Consider the following 20,047-nt stretch of genomic DNA (forward strand, 5'->3'; position numbering starts at 1 on the left):
AAAATATTTTGAATAAATATGTATATGACTCTGTCATTTTATCTCTACAGAAAAAGCAGAAATAAGACATCTTAAAGAAGAAAAAGGTAATTTTTAAAAGTTTAAAAGTTCCTGAAGTCAAAATATTTTGAGTCAAAATTTATTAATTTCAATTTTAAAGAAAACTTTTCTTTACGTACACTATGATTGCTGGCCTGATTAAAAGAAGAAAAGTGGTAAATTATCATAGCATGTGATAATGACTGTGTCAAAGGAGCAATGGATGGCAGGCCACACCTACAGTGTGCAGTCATGTGTTGGGTCATTGGTGAGAAACTGGTTAGAAGCCGCATTGCGATGCTGCTTTTTTATCTTAACTTTAGTTTTATTTATTTAGGAAACTACATAATATAATACAATAACCACTGATTACCATGTTTAGTCATCTAAAAACCTTACAAAGGCCTTAATCATCAGAGAAATATTCTGTCGAGTCAGGAAGAAAGCATTCTTAGACATACCGAAAAGATTGTTAATAACAAAAGAAGACACTTTTCTGGTTTATACCTAAATTCAATTAATCAGCATTACCCATTGTCCGTGGACTCAGATTCATTTAAATACCCTGTAATCAATGAGTTCATGTCATATCTCTGTTTATGCAGATACAACAATCTCTTCAGCTAACATTTATTTTTCTTAGGCATTAGCAGAAAACTTTCAAAACACCTTGAGAAAATATTTACAACATTTAAATTATTCTCATGTTGCTAAAGCTTAGAGTTGAAGTGAGCCAAATTTTTAATGAAGATTTGCTCTAAAAGTTCATATTTTAATTTACATTTTCTTTTTTATACAGTGCCAACAAGAAGAGAAAGTCTTCAATTACACAATGTGACAAAAGGTAATCTTGACCTTTGTAAATCCTCAAATGCTGTGTTGATGTGCAGATGCCTGAATTATGTTGGTGCTTAATATTAACACTAAATTTTCTAAAGCAAGAAAGTCTAGCTGTTTATACAATTCTAACAGCAGGGGAAGTGGTCAGGTAGGAAATCAAACAGAATGCTTACATTTCAGTGGAAAACTAGGTAATGTGAAGAAATAGAAACTATTAACAACATAAACATTCATTAGATATCCCAGTACCTATCAGAAGGAAAAATTTATTATTGCAAGAAGACTTTCCCAGCATGACTACATTCAACAATGATAGAGGAGTAAAAAGAGAAGGAGCCAATAGTCCATTTATCTGCAACTACATCAAATATAACTAATATCATGAATATAGTTTTATTATTTATAAGTCGATCTTTGAAATTAATCCAACATAGATACAAAGTAGATAGTAGAGGGCAGACGCTCACATGTACATGACAGGCAGGTGTTCTTCACCCAAAATGAGAGTGACCTATTTTGGTGATATCATCATAAACTCTAAGAGTATAACTGAATTACTTAGTCTGGGTCATAAAATTTTAGATGAGTCTAATTAATTCAAAATGTAACAAAGCATGAATACTTTAGATTTTTAAATGCTAAGTAAACATGCCATAATTAAACAAGAATTTTCATTCAGAGTAAATATAGATCTCTAGTCTGTGTGTATACTGGGAGTGTGGAGCAGGAGGAATCTAGTTTTTCCCTGGTCCCTGTTGCTGCTTACTATAATGTGTATACCTGAAATGGCAGGACATATTTAGACACAATTTTTAGTAATATTAAGGTGTAACATTTAGAGTAAGAGAGCAAATCAGATTTGTAAAATGATACAAGAACACAATTTTTATATTGGAAATTTCTCCAAAAACATTGTATCTTTTAAGATACTTAGCCAGAAGAATGAAAAGTAATGTATAACTTTGAAAACACACAGCTATAGCCTTTCCTATTATTAATTCAATTTCCATCTTAGTATAGGCCCAGTGATTGTTCACAGTTTAAAGTTGAGTTAATGTTAGGTGAAGGAAGTCTAACCTCTAGGAGTGTTTACCTGATAGAGACAGGACTTGGCTCCAAGTGGGTGTGGTGTCAAAGACTTAAGCCCATTCAATCACATTTTAATATCCTACCACTCTGTGGTAGGCGAATATAAAGAAAAGCTTTCTACCAATTAGAGCAGGCCAAAGATAAAACGTGCTTCCCTGGTGGCTCAGACAGTAAAGAATCTGCCTGCAGTGTGGGAAACCTGTGTTTAATCCCTGGGTTGGGAAGGTCCCCTGGAAGAGGGCATGGCAACCCACCCCTGTACTCTTGCCTGGAGAACACCCGGGGACAAAGGACTCTGTCCAGCTACAGTTTCATTTTCAAAGACAAAAGGCACCCCACTTTGTCCCCAAGGAAGTGGTCTATTAGTGCTGACTAGAGGGCAGCTGTCCAAAGGATTCTAGGGATTTGGACCTGGATGGATGATCCTTTCTTACTGTATTCTGTGAGTCTGTTTCTAAGATCTTCATATTATGAATACACGGCAGGAAAAACATTATTGCATGTGAAAAAATAAGGGATTTGATTTAGGCCTTACCTGAATGGTCTAGTGGTTTTCCCCACTTTTTTCAATTTAAGTTGAATTGGGCAATAAGGAGTTCATGATCTGAGCCCCGGTCTTGTTTTTGCTGACTGTATAGAGCTTCTCCATCTTTGGCTGCAAAGAATATAATCAATCTGATTTCAGTGTTGACCATCTGGTGATGTCCATGTGTAGAGTCTTCTCTTGTGTTGTTGGAAAAGGGTGATTGTTATGACCAGAACATTCTCTTGGCAAAACTCTTTCCCTGCTTCATTGTGTACTCCACGGCCAAATTTGCCTGTTACTCCAGGTGTTTCTTGACTTCCTACTTTTGCATTCCAGTCCCCTATAATGCAAAGGACATCTTTTTTGGGTGTTAGTTCTAAAAGGCCTTGGAGGTCTTCATAGAAACGTTCAACTTCAGCTTCTTCAGCGTTACTGGTCGGGGCATTGACTTGAAATACCATGATAAAGATATACCCATTTGAATGCAGAGTTCCAAAGAATAGCAAGGAAAGATAAGAAAGCCTTGCTCTGTGATCAATGCAAAGAAATAGAGGAAAACAATAGAATGGGAAAGACTAGAGATCTCTTCAAGGAAATTAGAGATACCAAGGGAACATTTCATGCAAAGATGGGCTCGATAAAGGACAGAAACGGTAGGGACCTAACAGAAGCAGAAGATATTAAGAAGTGGCAAGAATATACAAAAGAACTGTACAAAAAAGATCTTCATGACCCAGATAATCATGATGGTGTGATCACTCACCTAGAGCCAAACATCCTGGAATGTGAAGTCAAGTCTGCCTTAGCAAGCATCACTACGAACAAAGCTAGTGGAGATGATGGAATCCCAGTTGAGCTATTTGAAATCCTAAAAGACGATGTTGTGAAAGTGCTGCACTCAATATGCCAGCAAATTTGGAAAACTCAGCAGTGGCCACAGGACTGGAAAAGATCAGTTTTCATTCCAATCCCAAAGAAAGGCAATGCCAAAGAATGCTCAAACTACCGCACAATTGTACTCATCTCACACGCTAGTAAAGTAATGCTCAAAATTCTCCAGGCCAGGCTTTAGCAATGCATGAACTGTGAACTTTCAGATTTTCAAGCTGGTTTTAGAAAAGGCAGAGGAACCAAAGATCAAATTCCCAACATCCACTGGATCATTGAGAAAGCAAGAGAGTTCCAGAAAAACATCTATTTCTGCTTTATTGACTATGCCAAAGCCTTTGACTGTGTGGATCACAATAAACTGTGGAAAATTCTGAAAGAGATGGGAATACCAGAACACCTGACCTGCCTCTTGAGAAACTTGTATGCAGGTCAGGAAGCAACAGTTAAAACTGGATATGGAACAACAGACTGGTTCCAAATAGGAAAAGGAGTGTGTCAAGGCTGTATATTGCTTATTTAACTTCTATGCAGAGTACATCATGAGAAACGCAGAAAGTGAAGAACTAAAAAGCCTCTTGATGAAAGTGAAAGTGGAGAGTGAAAAAGTTGGCCTAAAGCTCAACATTCAAAAAACTAAGATCATGGCATCTGGTCCCATCACTTCGTGGCCAAGAGAAAGGGAAACAGTGGAAGCAGTGTCATACTTTATTTTTTGGGGCTCCAAAATCACTACAGATGGTGATTGCAGCCATAAAATTAAAAGATGCTTACTGCTTGGACGGAAAGTTACGATCAACCTAGACTAGACAGCATATTAAAAAGCAGAGACATTACTTTGCCAACAAGGTCCATCTAGTCAAGGCTATGGTTTTTCCAGTAGTCATGTATAGATGTGAGAGTTGGACTATAAAGAAAGGTGAGCACTGAAGAATTGATACTTTTGAACTGTGGTGCTGGAGAAGACTCTTGAGAGTCCCTTGGACTGCAAGGAGAGCCAACCAGTCCATCCTAAAGGAAATCTGTCCTGGGTGTTCATTGGAAGGACTGATGTTGAAGCTGAAACTCCAATACTTTGGCCACCTGATGTGAAGAGCTGGCTCAATTGAAAAGACCCTGATGTGGGGAAAGATTGAGGGCGGGAGGAGAAGGGGACAACAGAGGATGAGATGGTTGGATGACATCACCGACTCAAGGACATGAGTTTGGGTAAACTGGCAGTTGGTGATGGACAGGGAGGCCTGACGTGCTGCGGTTTATGGGGTCGCAAAGAGTCGGACACTTCTGAGTGACTGAACTGAAAGCATTAAGTCTAACCTAGAACTAGTTGAGAATATAAGCACATTCTATTCATTCCTTCACTCAGGTAATTGTTCATTGCATCTAAATTCCTGTCTCTTTAGCCAATGCTATTTAGAAAGGCAAGATTATAAAATTAGCTTTTCTAAAGTATTTTTCTGAATTCCATTAACCTAACTTTTGTAACTTTGCAATTATTAGGGTATATCAGAAACTCTACAAGTCTTAAAGTAAAATGTTATGCAGATTCCTTAAAAATTATATTTTCAAACCTAGCCCTTTAGATTAGACATTAATGGAAGATAAATGTTACCCATTCTCTCTGTTTCAGAAAGTTAGAAAGTCTGCTATATTTAAGACAGTCATTTCACTTTATATCTTCATCCTGAATACATAGTGTTTAATGGAAAAACATATTTGAAGAATTATAATCTCTCATTGAAACTAATAAATGATTATGAAAATTTAGTTGATTTTTCATGTTCCTTTTTAAGATTTATATTTTACAGTCTAATATGTATTTGTTTTTATTCATGTCTAAAAGGAAAATAATTCTCAATAATGTATTTTGTGGAATTTGGAAAATTTAAAGCAAGTATTTAGATTAATTATATCATGCAAAGTAATTTCACGGGTGTTAAGGTATAATTATAGTTTAACCAAAACAATTTAACAAAGATCCTGATGATTTTACTGTGTGTTTAAAAGCATAAGTATGTTGTGACACCTGCAATGATTAATAACTTTTTTGATGTCTCACATAATAACAATTAAGATATTCAAAGATCCATGTTATCAGACAATAGAGAGCTCCACTTATGTACTAACTCATGAAAAATAAGGAAGAAAGTCAAAAGATATTAGATACTTTTATGTATAATATACTTTGTATTTTACCTGAGTTAAACAAGACTTGTTTTCTTTATTTTTAGTAGAAAAACCCTCAAGAGTATCAAGTAAGTACTGCTTGTATTGATAATAAATTCTCTTTGGCATACAGTATGAATTTCAAGCTGAAATTCATGAAATATTTATTTTTTTAATGTGTTCAGAAATTGAGTCATTTCATATTAAACCTTCTGACAGGATTTTGATGACTTTTCATCTTATTTATGTTGAAACTTAAAAAACAAAACTGCATTATTAAAATAACTTGTAACAAATACCTTATATTGTTCTTGAGCCTGAAGATTAAAGTGACTTGCATTCAATACATAAGTCTTTTCAGTGATTAAGGTTGAATGGAATAAAATAATCCTACTTTGGTCTTCAACCCTCAATCACTAAACATTTGGAATAGAGCACATCTGGTTGAGCAATAATGCTTGCTTTGCTGTTGTTTTCTAATGTTCATTAACTTAACTATATGTCTGAAAAGAATAGATAGTTAGAAATGTATCTAATCTTATATGTAACATACACTGACCAAACTCTCAGAAAATACTCTCTGAAATACTCAGATATAGGTGTAGATAGCAGCTCAAATGATACATGATGCAACTATGAATTTTCCTATAAATCTTAAAATTCTGGGAAATAGCAAATTTCCTTCTCAGGTTTCCGGATTTAAGAAGACAAATGATTTTTTTTTTCTTTTTATTGTAACAATGGGGTAAAGTGAATATTGAAGTAACTCAGTCGTGTCCGACTCTGCGACCCCATGGACTGTAGCCTACCAGCCTCTTCTGTCCATGGGATTTTCCAGGCAATAGTACTGGAGTGGATTGCCATTTCCTTCTCCATACAAATGATTTTAAATCAGTGCTATCTAAGGCAGTATCGCTAGAGCTACATCTGTAGTTTTAAATTTTCAAGTAGACACATTAAAGGGCTTCCCTGGTAGCTCACCTGGTAAAGAATCCACCTGCAATGCAGGAGACCTAGGTTTGACCCCTGGGTTGGGCAGATCCCCTGGAGAAAGGCATGGCAACCCACTCCAGTATTCCTCCCTAGTGAATCCACATGAACAGAGGAGCCTGGCAGGCCACAGTCCATGCGGTGGCAAAGAGCTGGGCACAACTGAGAAACTAAGCATAGCACAGACACATTAAAAGGGTAAAAACAAAGAGATGAAAACAATTTTAATATTTGTATCTGTTTCTATTTTCAAATGTTTTTTCAAAATGTAATCTATATAGAAATATTTTGATAATTTATCTAATTTTTTATTGAGCCTTTGAAATTGTGGGTGTATTTTACACTTACGGCACATTTTGATTTGCACTAGCTGTATGTCAGTTCCCTAACAGCCCAGGGGGTCAGTGGCTACTGCATTGGGTGGAGCAGTTCTCAGGATTTATTGAGTATTTCTGCTATGTTCAATATTTAGTGAGTAATAAGGATGATATAAGCCAATCAGTAAAGGTGGTACTTGCCATATATCTCATTCAAAGTTCCTTGACTGCAAGTAATAGAGCTCCATATGGACTTGCTTCAGAATTTTAAAAGAAAAAAAATAATTACAAGGTTACAGCACTGTCTCACTGATGCACAGGCAAAGCTAATATTTGATCTTCAGAAAACCCTCTGAAACTATCTCACTCCACACCCTTCCCCTATGGCCAAAGTTGGTCAGGATAGATTTCATTTAGGAGGTAAATCTACAATTTGTATTTGAAAAATAGTTCAGTTCAGTTCAGTTCAGTCGCTCAGTCGTGTCCAACTCTTTGAGACCCCATGAATTGCAGCACGCCAGGCCTCCCTGTCCATCACCAACTCCTGGAATTCACCCAAACTCACGTCCATCGAGTCGGTGATGCCATCCAGCCATCTCATCCTCTGTCGTCCCCTTCTCCTCCTGCCCCCAATCCCTCCCAGCATCAGGGTCTTTTCCAGTGAGTCAACTCTTCACATGAGGTGTCCAAAGTATTGGAATTTCAGCTTTAGCATCATTCCTTCCAAAGAACACCCAGGACTGATCTCCTTTAGAATGGACAGGTTGGATCTCCTTGCAGTCCAGGGGACTCTCAGGAGTCTTCTCCAACACCACAGTTCAAAAACATCAATTCTTCAGTGCTCAGCTTTCTTCACAGTCCAACTCTCACATCCATACATGACCACTGGAAAAACCATAGCCTTGACTAGATGGACCTTTGTTGGCAAAGTAATGTCTCTGCTTTTTAATATGTTATCTAAGTTGGTCATAACTTTCCTTCCAAGGAGTAAGCATCTTTTAATTTCATGGCTGCAATCACCATCTGCAGTGATTTTGGAGCCCAAAAAAATAAAGTCTGACACTGTTTCCACTGTTTCCCCTTCTATTTCCCATGAACTGATGGTACCAAATGCCATGATCTTAGTTTTCTGAATGTTGAGCTTTAAGCCAACTTTTTCTCTCTCCACTTTCACTTTCATCAAGAGGCTTTTTAGTTCCTCTTCACTTTCTGCTGTAAGGGTGGTGTCATCTGCATATCTGAGGTTATTGATATTTCTCCCGGCAATCTTGATTCCAGCTTGTGCTTCTTCCAGCCCAGCGTTTCTCATGATGTACTCTGCATAGAAGTTAAATAAGCAGGGTGACTATATACAGCCTTGACACACTCCTTTTCCTATTTGAAACCAGTCTGTTGTTCCATATCCAGTTTTAACTGTTGCTTCCTGACTTGCATGTAGGTTTCTCAAGAGGCAGGTCACATGGTCTAGCATTCCCGTCTCTTTCAGAATTTTCCAGTTGATTGTGATCCACACAGTCAAAGGCTTTGGCATAGTCAATAAAGCAGAAATAGATGTTTTTCTGGAACTCTCTTGCTTTTTCAGTGATCCAGTGGATGTTGGCAATTTGATCTCTGGTTCCTCTGCCTTTTCTAAAACCAGCTTGAACATCTGGAAGTTCACGGTAGATAACTGGCAAAAGAAGGTATAAAGAAAAAACTCACTTCTCCTGGTATTTCTCCTTTACTCTCACACTACTACCACACTCCTAACACTTCTGACACCAGGCAAGTAGGATTGTTTTCATACCAAGCATTTCTCTGTGACACCAGCTGTCCTCCAATTCAATTCAATTCTGATACTAACTAGACTTAGCATATCAGAAGTTGCCAATCAAAAATTTATCTGTGAGCTGTTTGTATACTTTGGAGATTAATTCCTTGTTAGTTCCATCATTTGCAAATATTTTCTCCCATTCTGTAGATTGTCTTTTTGTCTTTTTTTATAATTTTCTTTATTGTGCAAAAGCTTTTTAAGTATAATTAGGTTCCATTTGTTTATTTTTGTTTTTATTTCCATTGCTCTAGGAAAAGGATTCAAAAAGATACAGATACAGTTTATATCAAAAAGTGTTCTGCCTATATTTTCCTCTAGGAGTTTTATAGTATCTAATCTTAAATTTAGGTCTTCAGTCCATTTGGAGTTTATTTTTGTGCATGGTGTTAGAGAATGTTCTAATTTCATTCTTTAACATGTAGCTGTTCTGTTTTCCCAGCATCATTTATTGAAGAGAACTGTCTTTTCTTCATTGTATATTCTTGCTTCCTTTATCATAGGAAAGGTCAATTATGTCATGTCATAATTGACCATATATCTGGGGGGGTTATTTCTGGGCTTTTTATCCCGTTCCATTGATCTCAATTTCTGTTTTTGTGCCAGTGATATGCTGTTTTGATTACTCTAGGTTTGCAGTATAATCTGAAGTCAGGGAGCCTAATTCCTCCAGTTCAGTTTTTCTTTCTTAAAATTGCTTTGGCTTGTGTTAGAAAGCAGTGAGATGTAAGAACATATAGGTTGGAACTATGAGATAGAGAACCTGCCAGTCAAGGAACTCTAGACTTATTGCCACAAAGGGCTATGGTTTCTTTTATGTAAAGGAGTGAAATGTGGAGGAATTGTTGGAAAGTATAACCTCATAAGAATAGCAGTAATAGAAGTAGTAAGAATAAGATTAGAAACTGAAAAGAGAAATGTGTGAGGAAGAAAATATATTGATTCTGGTGGATAATAAGATATAAATGTCCAAGACATCATGGAATAATGCATTTTAATAAGCTTGTTTTGTGTGTATATGAAAATTATGTTTTTATAGCACATACTTTTCATCATGCCTTTTTAGAGGTAATTATCAAACACTGCCTCAGATACATATCAAGTAGAACATACTAAAGGTAATTTAAACTAAAGAACCATTGTTCTTTTCCTGAACTCTCTTTTAAACATTAAGTAATTTTTCTTTTGTCAGACTTCTAATTTATTTTTTAGCTATTTGTCTTTAACTGAAGGAAGTTGATGAAATAGTTCCTTTGTGCCCATTGCTCCCTTCCAACCATTCTCTCCACTGCTAGTGCCTGTATCTCTTGTCTTCTGACCAGAACCAGGTCTTCCACCTCTGCTATATCATTTTTTCTGCTTTGGTGTTGAATGCACATAGACTATTATTCATTCCCAGATTTTTTTTGTTGGGAATGGGGGAGACTGTTAATATGTGGGAAAAGATTGATGTAAAAGAGAGAAGCAGTATCTCTTTCTGAAATCTCGTGGCTTACTCTGATTGAGATTCTTGAAATCATCCCGGTAGATTAGATTCTCAGCTACCTGAGGGTTTGTTTTAGGAATAAAAAATAATCGGCAATATAATAGTATTTCTTTATTACATCAGTGAAAGTAACATTGCAAAATCAAAATTTCCATGATTCACAGACTATTATGGTTTAATTGATGTTTGTTCTGTGGGTTTACTTTTTCAAAGGATGTAGATTTCTAATTTCTGAATAGTCATTTAATTTTCATTCTGTATTTTTTACTTTGTATGTATGGTAAATATATAATGAAATTACCTTTCCACAGAGTTTTGAGGAAGACATCAAGAGGCATGAAACTGTACTATATTTAAGATATAATTACTGATACTTTAAAAATTAAAAGCAAAACAAATATTCACATTCTTGAATTTTAAAGTGTAATTATTTCTTGCTGATATTAATATTTTAAGGCTTTGGAAAATCTTTTCTTTTAGAAAAAATTGTGTACAAAAAAATTATGTAAAACATCATTCCCAAGAACTTGCCTGTAGGCAAGACATGAAAGAAAAGCAAGGGAATGAGGAACTATAGTCTTTAAAAAACAGACGGGCCAAGGGAAGCCTTGCACCTAGAAGAGTATCAAGGTTCTTGACATAGCTGAGACACTGACAGTATATTTATATTATATTTATAATTAAGGAAAGGAAATAGATGGGGAAACAGTGGAAACAGTGTCAGACTTTATTTGGGGGGGCTCCAAAATCACTGCAGATGATGATTGCAGCCATGAAATTAAAAGACGCTTGCTCCTTGGAAGGAAAGTTATGACCAACCAAGATAGCATATTCAAAAGCAGAGACATTACTTTGCCAACAAAGGTCCATCTAGTCACAGCTATGGTTTTTCCAGTGGTCATGTATGGATGTGAGAGTTGAACTATGAAGAAAGCTGAGTGCCGAAGAATTGATGCTTTTGAACTGTGGTGTTGGAGAAGACTCTTGAGAGTCCCTTGGACTGCAAGGAGATCCAACCAGTCCATCCTAATGGAGATCAGCCCTGGGATTTCTTTGGAGGGAATGATGCTAAAGCTGAAACTCCAGTACTTTGGCCACCTCATGCGAAGAGTTGACTCATTGGAAAAGACTCTGATGCTGGGACGGATTGGGGGCAGGAGCAGAAGGGGATGGCAGAGGATCAGATGGCTGGATGGCATCACCGACTCGATGGACATGAGTCTGAGTGAACTCTGGGAGTTGGTGATGGACAGGGAGGCCTGGCGTGCTGCGATTCATGGGGTGGCAAAGAGTCGGACACGACTGAGCGACTGAACTGAACTGAACTGAAAGCTAAGTTGGCTTGCCCTTCAAAATGAGTACTTTAAAAGAAGTGATGTATTAAGAACTCTTCTTAAAATTATTCTATGTAGAAATTTAACTTTGACACCTTTTTCTGTAACATTTTTCTCTGATCATAAATAGTGAGGATATTACTGTTAGCACCTCACCAAAATTATCTGTGTAGACAGGCTTGAATCATTGTAAAGTCTCTGAGATCAAATATTTGCATTAAAATAATTAATTTAACTTTTTCATAAAATGCTGATAAATATTAATGTTTTACAGAAGTTAACTACTTTTTAATAAAACTTAAGCAAACCCAGCAGAAGACTAGCCAGGATTTCCATTTTATATATAGCTTCCTTTGTTGCTTTCATTTGTAATTTGCTTTCTAATGCTTTCTGACTTTTAAAGTGTTCATTCATTTTTTGGTTCTGCATTTTTTGTGTATAAATTTAGTAAACTAATAAGTAATTTGCATCAATATTAAAGTATAGTGGATACTTTTAGATATCAAATTCAGCTACTTTGTGATTTTGTCTGAATATTTAAATAAGCGCAGATAAAATTAAAGTTTCTATGGATGTAAAGGCTAATAGTCTTTTTCCTCATTTACATGTTTGATATATCTTAGGTTAAGCACTTCTTTTATAAAATTATAATTACACATAAATGAAGTATACCATTTGTCATTAATAAAAGCATAACCTGTTTTTATTGATTATATATCCCTGGATTGAAAATTTTCAAGAATTTCAGAAAGCCAGAATTTCCTAATAAACATGTTACTGCTATTTGAAAGAAAGTTTAACTTTGTCAGACAATCATGAATTCAGACAATTGTGAAACTATTAATGAGTCAGTGAACTAGAAAGTGTTACTATAGTGGCAAAAGGAACTAATTCTCTCAAACCTTTAAACACAGAGTATGCTTTGGTTTATGTTAATATTATATGTAATTCCCTTTTATAAACAATTAAAATAATGATCTTTTCTAAAGAGATCAGATAAAACCTAAAGTCCTGTAAGAGTTAATTCATGACTAAATCAAATTATTTATGTTATCTCAGACTAATTGATTTGCTAATAAAAATATTAATAGTATGCCATTAACTAATGGTGGCATATCAACACTTTAACTTTCAAAGAAGTGAATCAATTTTGTTATTACATAACATATGCCAGTCACATTTCTAGTGCTGCACAGAAAGCTTAATAATCTGATTCAATGCAGTTACAGAAAATGTCTTGAAATATTGTTTGCTTACTTTTACAGAGTAAGTTTGAATGATGTCATTAATGCCAGTTGTATCTTGAATTCATTTGCCTAATGTTGACCAAAATATTTCCCCAAAACTAAACCTAAATTGCAGACACTTTAAATGACTCTTAAATCGCTCTGTGGTCTATTAAAATTCTTTGACCATTTTTTAAAAAGAGTATCTCCACTGATTTAAATAATTATTTTATAATTACCTTATTCATTGTTGAAACCAGTGGGATTGATTAAATACTTAAAAACAGAAAGAGGAAAAGAGACTGTCCCATTTCTTAATTAATTCCTCAGGAAATGAAGATTTAACAAGAGAGATGATTATCCTTTTCTATAATTCATCTTTGCATGCAAATTAATGTTAAAATTTTAATTTACTTTTCTTCTCCACAAGCTCAAATTATTTAAAAGAATTTTATTATTTGATATCTTACAAATAACAAACAAACAAAATAACATGTAAGTGTATATTTAAAAACTAGATACTATGATGTGACTTTACCTCTGAACTCTCTCCATCCTATCTCTTGATTCCTGGTAGAAGTAACTAATACACTCATTTTTTTTTTTATTCTCTTAATTTTGTTTCTAATTTTATCACTTTTCTTTCTAATTTTATCTTACATTGTAAGATATATTCTGGGTTTTTGTTTTTTTTTTTTACTTAATGCTATGCTTCTCAAATCCTTGTTTTGTGTAGTTATATTTCATTTTCACTGCTGTATAATATAGCACTTTGTGAATAAATGCATTTTAATCTATTCTACTATTGATGAATATTTGCTTTGATTCTGATTTAAGATTTTTGTGTTCCTTTTTAAACATCTTATTATGTATGTTTATTTTATTACTCTTTACCCTTTCTACACATATTGCAAGTAATATATTTTCCTTTAAATACTACTTCAACAGCCTCTCCCAAGCTTCTTTATATGTAGTATTTTGATTATCATTCATTTTAAAGTATTTCTTAATTCCATTGTAATTGTTTAATTAGTATATTTCATAGAAGTTTTAGAATTTTAAATACTTAAACATTTCCAAGCCTATGGGAATTATAGATTATCCCCTTTTAATCAACTTCTAACTTAATTGTGTCGTAATTAGAGAAAGTGGTCTACTCTTTGAAATGTGTTGAGCTCTTATCTTATGAAATAATACATTATCTGTTTTAGTAAATTTCCATATATCATTGAGAATAATATTCATTTTCTAATGGTTAGAAGCAAGTTCTATATACATTAAATTGTTCATTCTGTGAGTTGTGTCTGACCCTTTGCGATGCCATGGTCATAGCACACCAGGATATCCTTCACTATCTCCTGCAAAGTTTGTTCAGATTTATGTCCATTGAGTTGATGATGCTATCTAACCATCTCATTTTCTGCTGTCCTCTTCTCCTTTTGCTTTCAATCTTTCCCAGCATCAGGGTCTTTTCCAATGGTCACTCTTCGCATCAGGTTGCCAAAGTGTTGCAGCTTCAGCTTCAGCATCAGTCCTTCCAATGAATATTCAGGGTTGATTTCCTTTAGGATTAACTGGTTTGAACTCCTTGCTGTCCAAAAGACTCTCAAGAGTCTTCTCCAGCACCATAATTCAAAGACATCAGTTTTTTAGTGCTCAGCTTTATTTTTGATCCAACTCTTTCATCCATACATGACTTCTGGAAAAACCATACTTTTGACGAGACAGAACTTTGTTGGCCAAGTGATGTCTATGCTTTTTAATATGCTATCTAAGTTTGTCATAACTTTATTTCCAAGGAGCAAACATATTCTAATTTCATGGCTGCAGTCACCATCCACAGTGATTTTGGAGCCCAAGAAAATAAAATCTGTCACTGCTTCCACTTTTTCCCCTTCTGTTTGCCATGAAGTGATGGGACCAGATGCCATGACCTTAGTTTTCTGGATGTTGAGTTTTGAGGCAGCTTTTTCATTCTCCTCTTTCATCCTCATTTGGAAGCTCTTTAGTGCCTCTCCACTTTCTGCCATTGGAGTGATATCATGTGCATACCTGAGGTTGTTGATATTTCTCCCAGCAATCTTGATTCCAGTTGTGATTCATCCAGCCTGGCATTAAGTTAAATAAGCAGAGTGACAATATACAGCCTTGTCATACTCCTTTCCCAGTTTAGAACTAGTTAGTTGTTTAAGATTCTAACTGTTGCTTCTTAACCTGCATACAGGTTTCACAAGAGACAGGTAAGGTGGTTGGTATTCCCATCTCTAAGAATTTTCTGCAGTTTATTGTGATCCACACAGTCAAAAGCTTTAGTGTAGTCAATGAGGCAGAAGTAGATGTTTCTCTAGAATTTCTAATCCTGATATACATGCTAATTTTGTTCAGTATTTTTAGTTATAACCTTTAAACTGTATGAATGTCAGATTTTGTTAGTATTATTTTTTCAATCAGTATGTGTCTGTCTTTACTCGTATGTTTACTAATGTCACTATTTACCATTTCATTTGCATCTCTGAATTTCTTTTGCTGTCCTACTTCTTTCAAGAGCATCTTCTTTAGAAGTGCCTTGAGCAAAACCTATTGGTGGAAAATATACTCTTTTTATTTCTCTGACAATGTCTTTAAGTAATCCTCATTCCTGAGAGCCTTCTGCTAGGCACATATCTAGGTCACCAGTTATCACTCTTTGAACATTTTCAGTGTATTATTCCACTGTCTTGTTTTTCCTTCTTCCACTGAGGTGGGAGAATTCTGTTATCAGTTGAATTGTCATTCATTCTTATATGATCTATCTTTTCTTTCTGGCTTCTTTAAATATTTTATCTTTGCATTTTATCTGCTGCAGTTTCAGTAAAGTTTATTGGAATAAGAGCTTATTTTTATTGTGAAATGCTTCCAGTATACTTTTTTTTTTCTTTTACCAATTTGAGGGATTAATAGCCTTTATTCTTCAAACATTATGTCTTCTTTTTTTTTTTCTGCTCATTAGGAACATGTTGGATATGTATATTATTTCTTCTCTTTTAACACCTCTTTTAAGTTTTTCATCTTCTTGTGTCTCTATGCCATATGTAGTGTAATTTGATCCCTTCTAACAACCCGCTCCAGTACTCTTGCCTGGAAAATCCCATGGACGGAGGACCTTGTTAGGCAACAGTCTATGGGATCGCAGAGTCGGACATGACTGAGCGACTTCACTTCAACATATATTCACTAATTATTTCTTGAACCCCATAATTTATATTTTTCTTATAATAGTTATTTTAAAATTTTATTTGTTATTTTCACACTCACCTGTTGCTTGTTCTTATTCATAAGTTTATATTTTATTTCTTAAAACATTCATATATATTAAATTTTGAGTATGAAGTACTTTGTGATAAAACTTTGTCGTTTGTTGTTTCTTTGGACTCTCACTCACGATGATCTTTTCTGTGTTTGAGACTTTATGAAATCACATTGTTTTTCTTGCCCTCATTTCTGTCTGACCTTATCTTTCTTTGTCTCCATTGTCCCTGTCCTGCTCCAGTTTATTCCACTCCTAGCAATTTCTTCCCACCTGAGGTGTCCCATCTTGGGGGTCAGCACTAGCTTATCAGTTTCTCAGGGTCATAGAGTGGCTGATGGCAAGAGCACTCAGACTCATGGTGAACCATTCATACTCACCTGCTGAACACTGGGCAAAGTCCCTCTTAGTTTCAGCTGATGATCAAAAATTATTCTCTCTCACTTTTCAGAAAATACCTGTTGGCTGTAGGAGGGGTCCTTTTTTTCAGGTTTCTCAGAATCTTCATTATTTTCTTATGCCTTCTCTTCTGAAAACACTGATCTCTGAGGGTCTTTGACTGTCTGATTGTCCCCATCTGTAAGTATTTTAGGGTTCATTTCATTTTGTAGTAAATATTGCCTGTGGTTTTTGCTATCTGTTCTTATGGTGGGATTTGGAGGAGATTTAAATACTGTATTGCTGTTATCTTCTCAAAAACCCCTGGGTCAGTTATATTTTCATCCTACCATCCCTGGCATAGAAACGAATCTTAGCCCCTGCACTCCTACTTTGCTCCTTGCACACTTAGTTTTTGAGTTCCAGTTTTAATGTCATCACTTGTCCTCAGGATGACCTCACCCTTCATGTATCAGCAAGATTTCTCCCCTGTTTCTGGGGCAGAAGGAGGGATTCTGTTCCTCCAAATCCAGCACTGCAACAAAAGATGTGCTTTCATAGTTGTTGTTGTTGTCTACCATATTATCAGAAGTATTTGTGCCTAATAGTATTTTTAATGTTGCCCACAATCTCATTTTAACCAAGGTTCATTCCTTACTTTTCTCAATTAAAAAGTAAAATATCTGATAGTCTAGTTCTAGACAATTGTGCAAAACTAAATCTGTTGTTAAAATTGTAGAAAGCTTGACTTATAGAAGCCTCAATTTAATCTTCTTTCAAGCAAACTATCCTCATCCTCAGTTAATATATATAGACACAAACCTTTAAAAAAAAATAAAACACACTTCCTTGTAGTATATGGATGAAAACTTAATTCAGGATAAAATTATTGACTCCTTTTTTTCTTGGATACCCCTTGCTGAAATGGAATATTGTTAGAGATTGTTTGCTGGAATGGACTCTTGATGGATACTAATATCAGTATAGGTTTTCTTAAAACAATTTAGAAATGAATACATGGTAGGAATATGAACATCCTCATAGGGTTGTGGCTGATAACAGGGAAACTGGCTTTAGATGGACTGAGTTCCCATCCTGACTTAAAAGTTTGGGTAAATTGCTTAACATCTTTGTGCTCAGTAGCCTTATTTTTTGAATGTGAATAATGATATTAAAATTACCTCTTTGAAACTTTGGGAAGATTAAGTAAGATAAAATAGAGCTCACAAGTAATTTGTGCATAGTAAGTGATCATTAATTGCAGTCTTTGAGGATGATGATGATAATGATGGTGATAATGATGATAAAAGGTTACTTCCCTAGTTAGAGACAGGCTCTGCTTATAAGCCTTTTGTGTCAAAATGGATGAAAAAATGAGACAAAATAATAATTTTAAAATCTCACTTATTTTGGTGTAGACTTAAAGCAATCCCACTTTTTTAGAACACGAGTGATAAAATTCATGGAGATTTTGTTCCAGGAGAGAAAAAAATGGAGCAGTTACTTTTGGCTGAAGCCTTCTAAATAGGTGCTAGCTGCTGGGCTCCCTCCCTCTGATCCCTCCTTCTGATAGACCCCAAAGAAAGTCTCCAGACCTGCCCAAGTGGTGCTAGTGGTAAAGAACCTGCCTGCTAATGCAGTAGGCATAGGAGATGTGGCTTCCATCCCCAGGTTGGGAAAATCCCCTGGAGGAGGGCACAGCGACCCACTCCAGTATTCTTACCTGGAGAATCCCATGGACAGAGGAGCCTGGCAGGCTACAGTCCAGGGGGTCACAAAGAGTCAGACACAACTGAAGGGACTTAGCATGGCACAGCACAGAGAAAGTCAGTGTAGAAGGCATAGTTGGTAAAATGTTTGTCACTGTCCATTATTAGTCTTCGGGTACCAACAATGTGGCCTCATTAATTTATTGGTGATGTTAAGTTGTTCTGACATTGCCCTCAAGACAGTCATGTCTTGTCCTTAGAGTGACAGAATAGACACTCAGAAAGGATTGCACATGTTTATTGAATACCCTTGGCTTCACTGTGTGCAAGGTTCCAAATGTGAACTGTCTCTGCATACTTTATTACTCCCTGTGGTCAATTCCAGGAATCTGTGGATATTGCTCAGTGTAGCAGTTAATTTTCTTTAAAACTCATGACCATTTTAAATAATAGCATGTGTAGAAGGAGCTATTCACACCTGATAGCTAAAATAAACTGGCCGTCAACTGTTGCCTGGAACTACTGTAGATTCTTAGTCTTGAAAAAATATAAACTCTTAGAATATAATATTCTATCAAGCTATTTACACATAATCTAGCAAATCAGTTGAGAAAATAATTTGAAGCTTTCAATAAATCTGCAGACACAAGGTGATGCTGTGAATAAGGTAAAGTGAGAGGAGTGAAGAAGAATACAAAAATCCATGCTAAGCTACTTTGGTGTCTGTGCTTCAGGATGCCAGATGCTTACCTATGAGCATTTCTTGAAACTCTACATAAATCAGAATAGACGGCCAGTAGAAATAAACAGTAACTGCTGGCACATACATGCATTATTTAGGTAGTTTTTATTTATTTATCCTGTTTGCTAAGAGCATGCAGAGCAGACTGGGCACTACACAGAAAAATGTTATCTGTAAAAATAACAAAAATATACAATATATGCCATCAATGTATATCCTTTAACATTTTGCTTCTCTCCAAAATATAATCTCTTTTCTTCTTTTCACTTTTTTACCCACCACTACCCTCTCAAGCCCAAGTGAAGAAGCTTTGCTTCTGCCAAGATTTATCACTCCATGTCCTCCTTGACTCTGTCCTTTCTTGTCTCCCCTGATCTTGCTCCCTCAATCCCACACTTTCATTTCTCACTTTAAAAGATCCTCGTCCTCCTGCTGACAAATATCTTCCAATGATTCCCTTGTATAAAATGTCTCTTACCCTTTCTGTTCCTGAAGCTCTTGTGCTTTTGTTCTGCTTTCATTTACAGCCACACTTCTGGACAAAGCTTCCCACCAATTCTTCATCACATCTTCAGGCTTTAACTCCAAGCAATATTCAGTTTCTATGAAAGTATAGGATGGAGTCCTTAATTTGAAAGTCAAAATAATACATTTTTATTCTCCATTGTTTGGTATATGATTAAATTGAAGTGGTTAGGCAAACAAAATAGGTATTACCTTTCACTCTTCATTACTGTTTCCAAAGACAGCTAGGTAATTCTTCTATTCATCCACACCAAAGGAGAACAGATTGTTGAAAGAGCAGAGGAATATACTTACGGAAACACTGCTTCATCTCTGCTCTGCACAAGTGCATGACTCATGTGTGAATTGACTCTGTTTGAGCCTTCTGGCAAATACTTGTTAAACAATATAATGCTAACAGCAATATACTGTTCTAGAATCAGAGAAGACTGAGTTTAGAAGGCCATTCTTGAGAGGTAGGATTGCTTAGTGGTGAACAGCACAGTCTCTGGAACCCAAAGTGGGTTGCTAAGTCTGAATCCTGATTTTCCCACTTCCTAGCTCTGGAACCTTCTAGACCTTAATGATCCCTTCTGTAAAACGGGAATGGTAATAGTACCTTCTCACAGATTTGCTGAGGAGGTGAAATGTGTTAGTATTTGTGCTTAGAACAAAGGAGGGCAGGTTACAGTGCGTTCTTTGTGAATTAAATATAAA

At 35.6% G+C, this 20,047-nt stretch overlaps 1 protein-coding gene across 5 annotated transcripts in view; it reads left to right on the plus strand.

Moving 5' to 3' along the window:
- Positions 1-20,047, plus strand: part of LOC120862865 (triadin-like) — a 30,680-nt gene that overhangs the window by 1,173 nt on the left and 9,460 nt on the right. For 2 of the 5 annotated variants that reach the window (XM_040239005.1, XM_040239004.1), the window contains exons 2-3: positions 839-883; positions 5,614-5,637. In XM_040239005.1, coding sequence (XP_040094939.1) covers positions 839-883; positions 5,614-5,637 — 69 coding nt within the window. Of the gene's footprint in view, positions 87-838; positions 884-5,613; positions 5,638-20,047 lie in introns of all 5 variants that reach the window. The other 3 variants (XM_040239007.1, XM_040239006.1, XR_005720865.1) reach the window with 2 other exon arrangements.

Source organism: Oryx dammah, unplaced genomic scaffold (assembly GCF_014754425.2).
Source record: "Oryx dammah isolate SB20612 unplaced genomic scaffold, SCBI_Odam_1.1 HiC_scaffold_4, whole genome shotgun sequence".
Lineage (NCBI taxonomy): Eukaryota > Metazoa > Chordata > Mammalia > Artiodactyla > Bovidae > Oryx > Oryx dammah.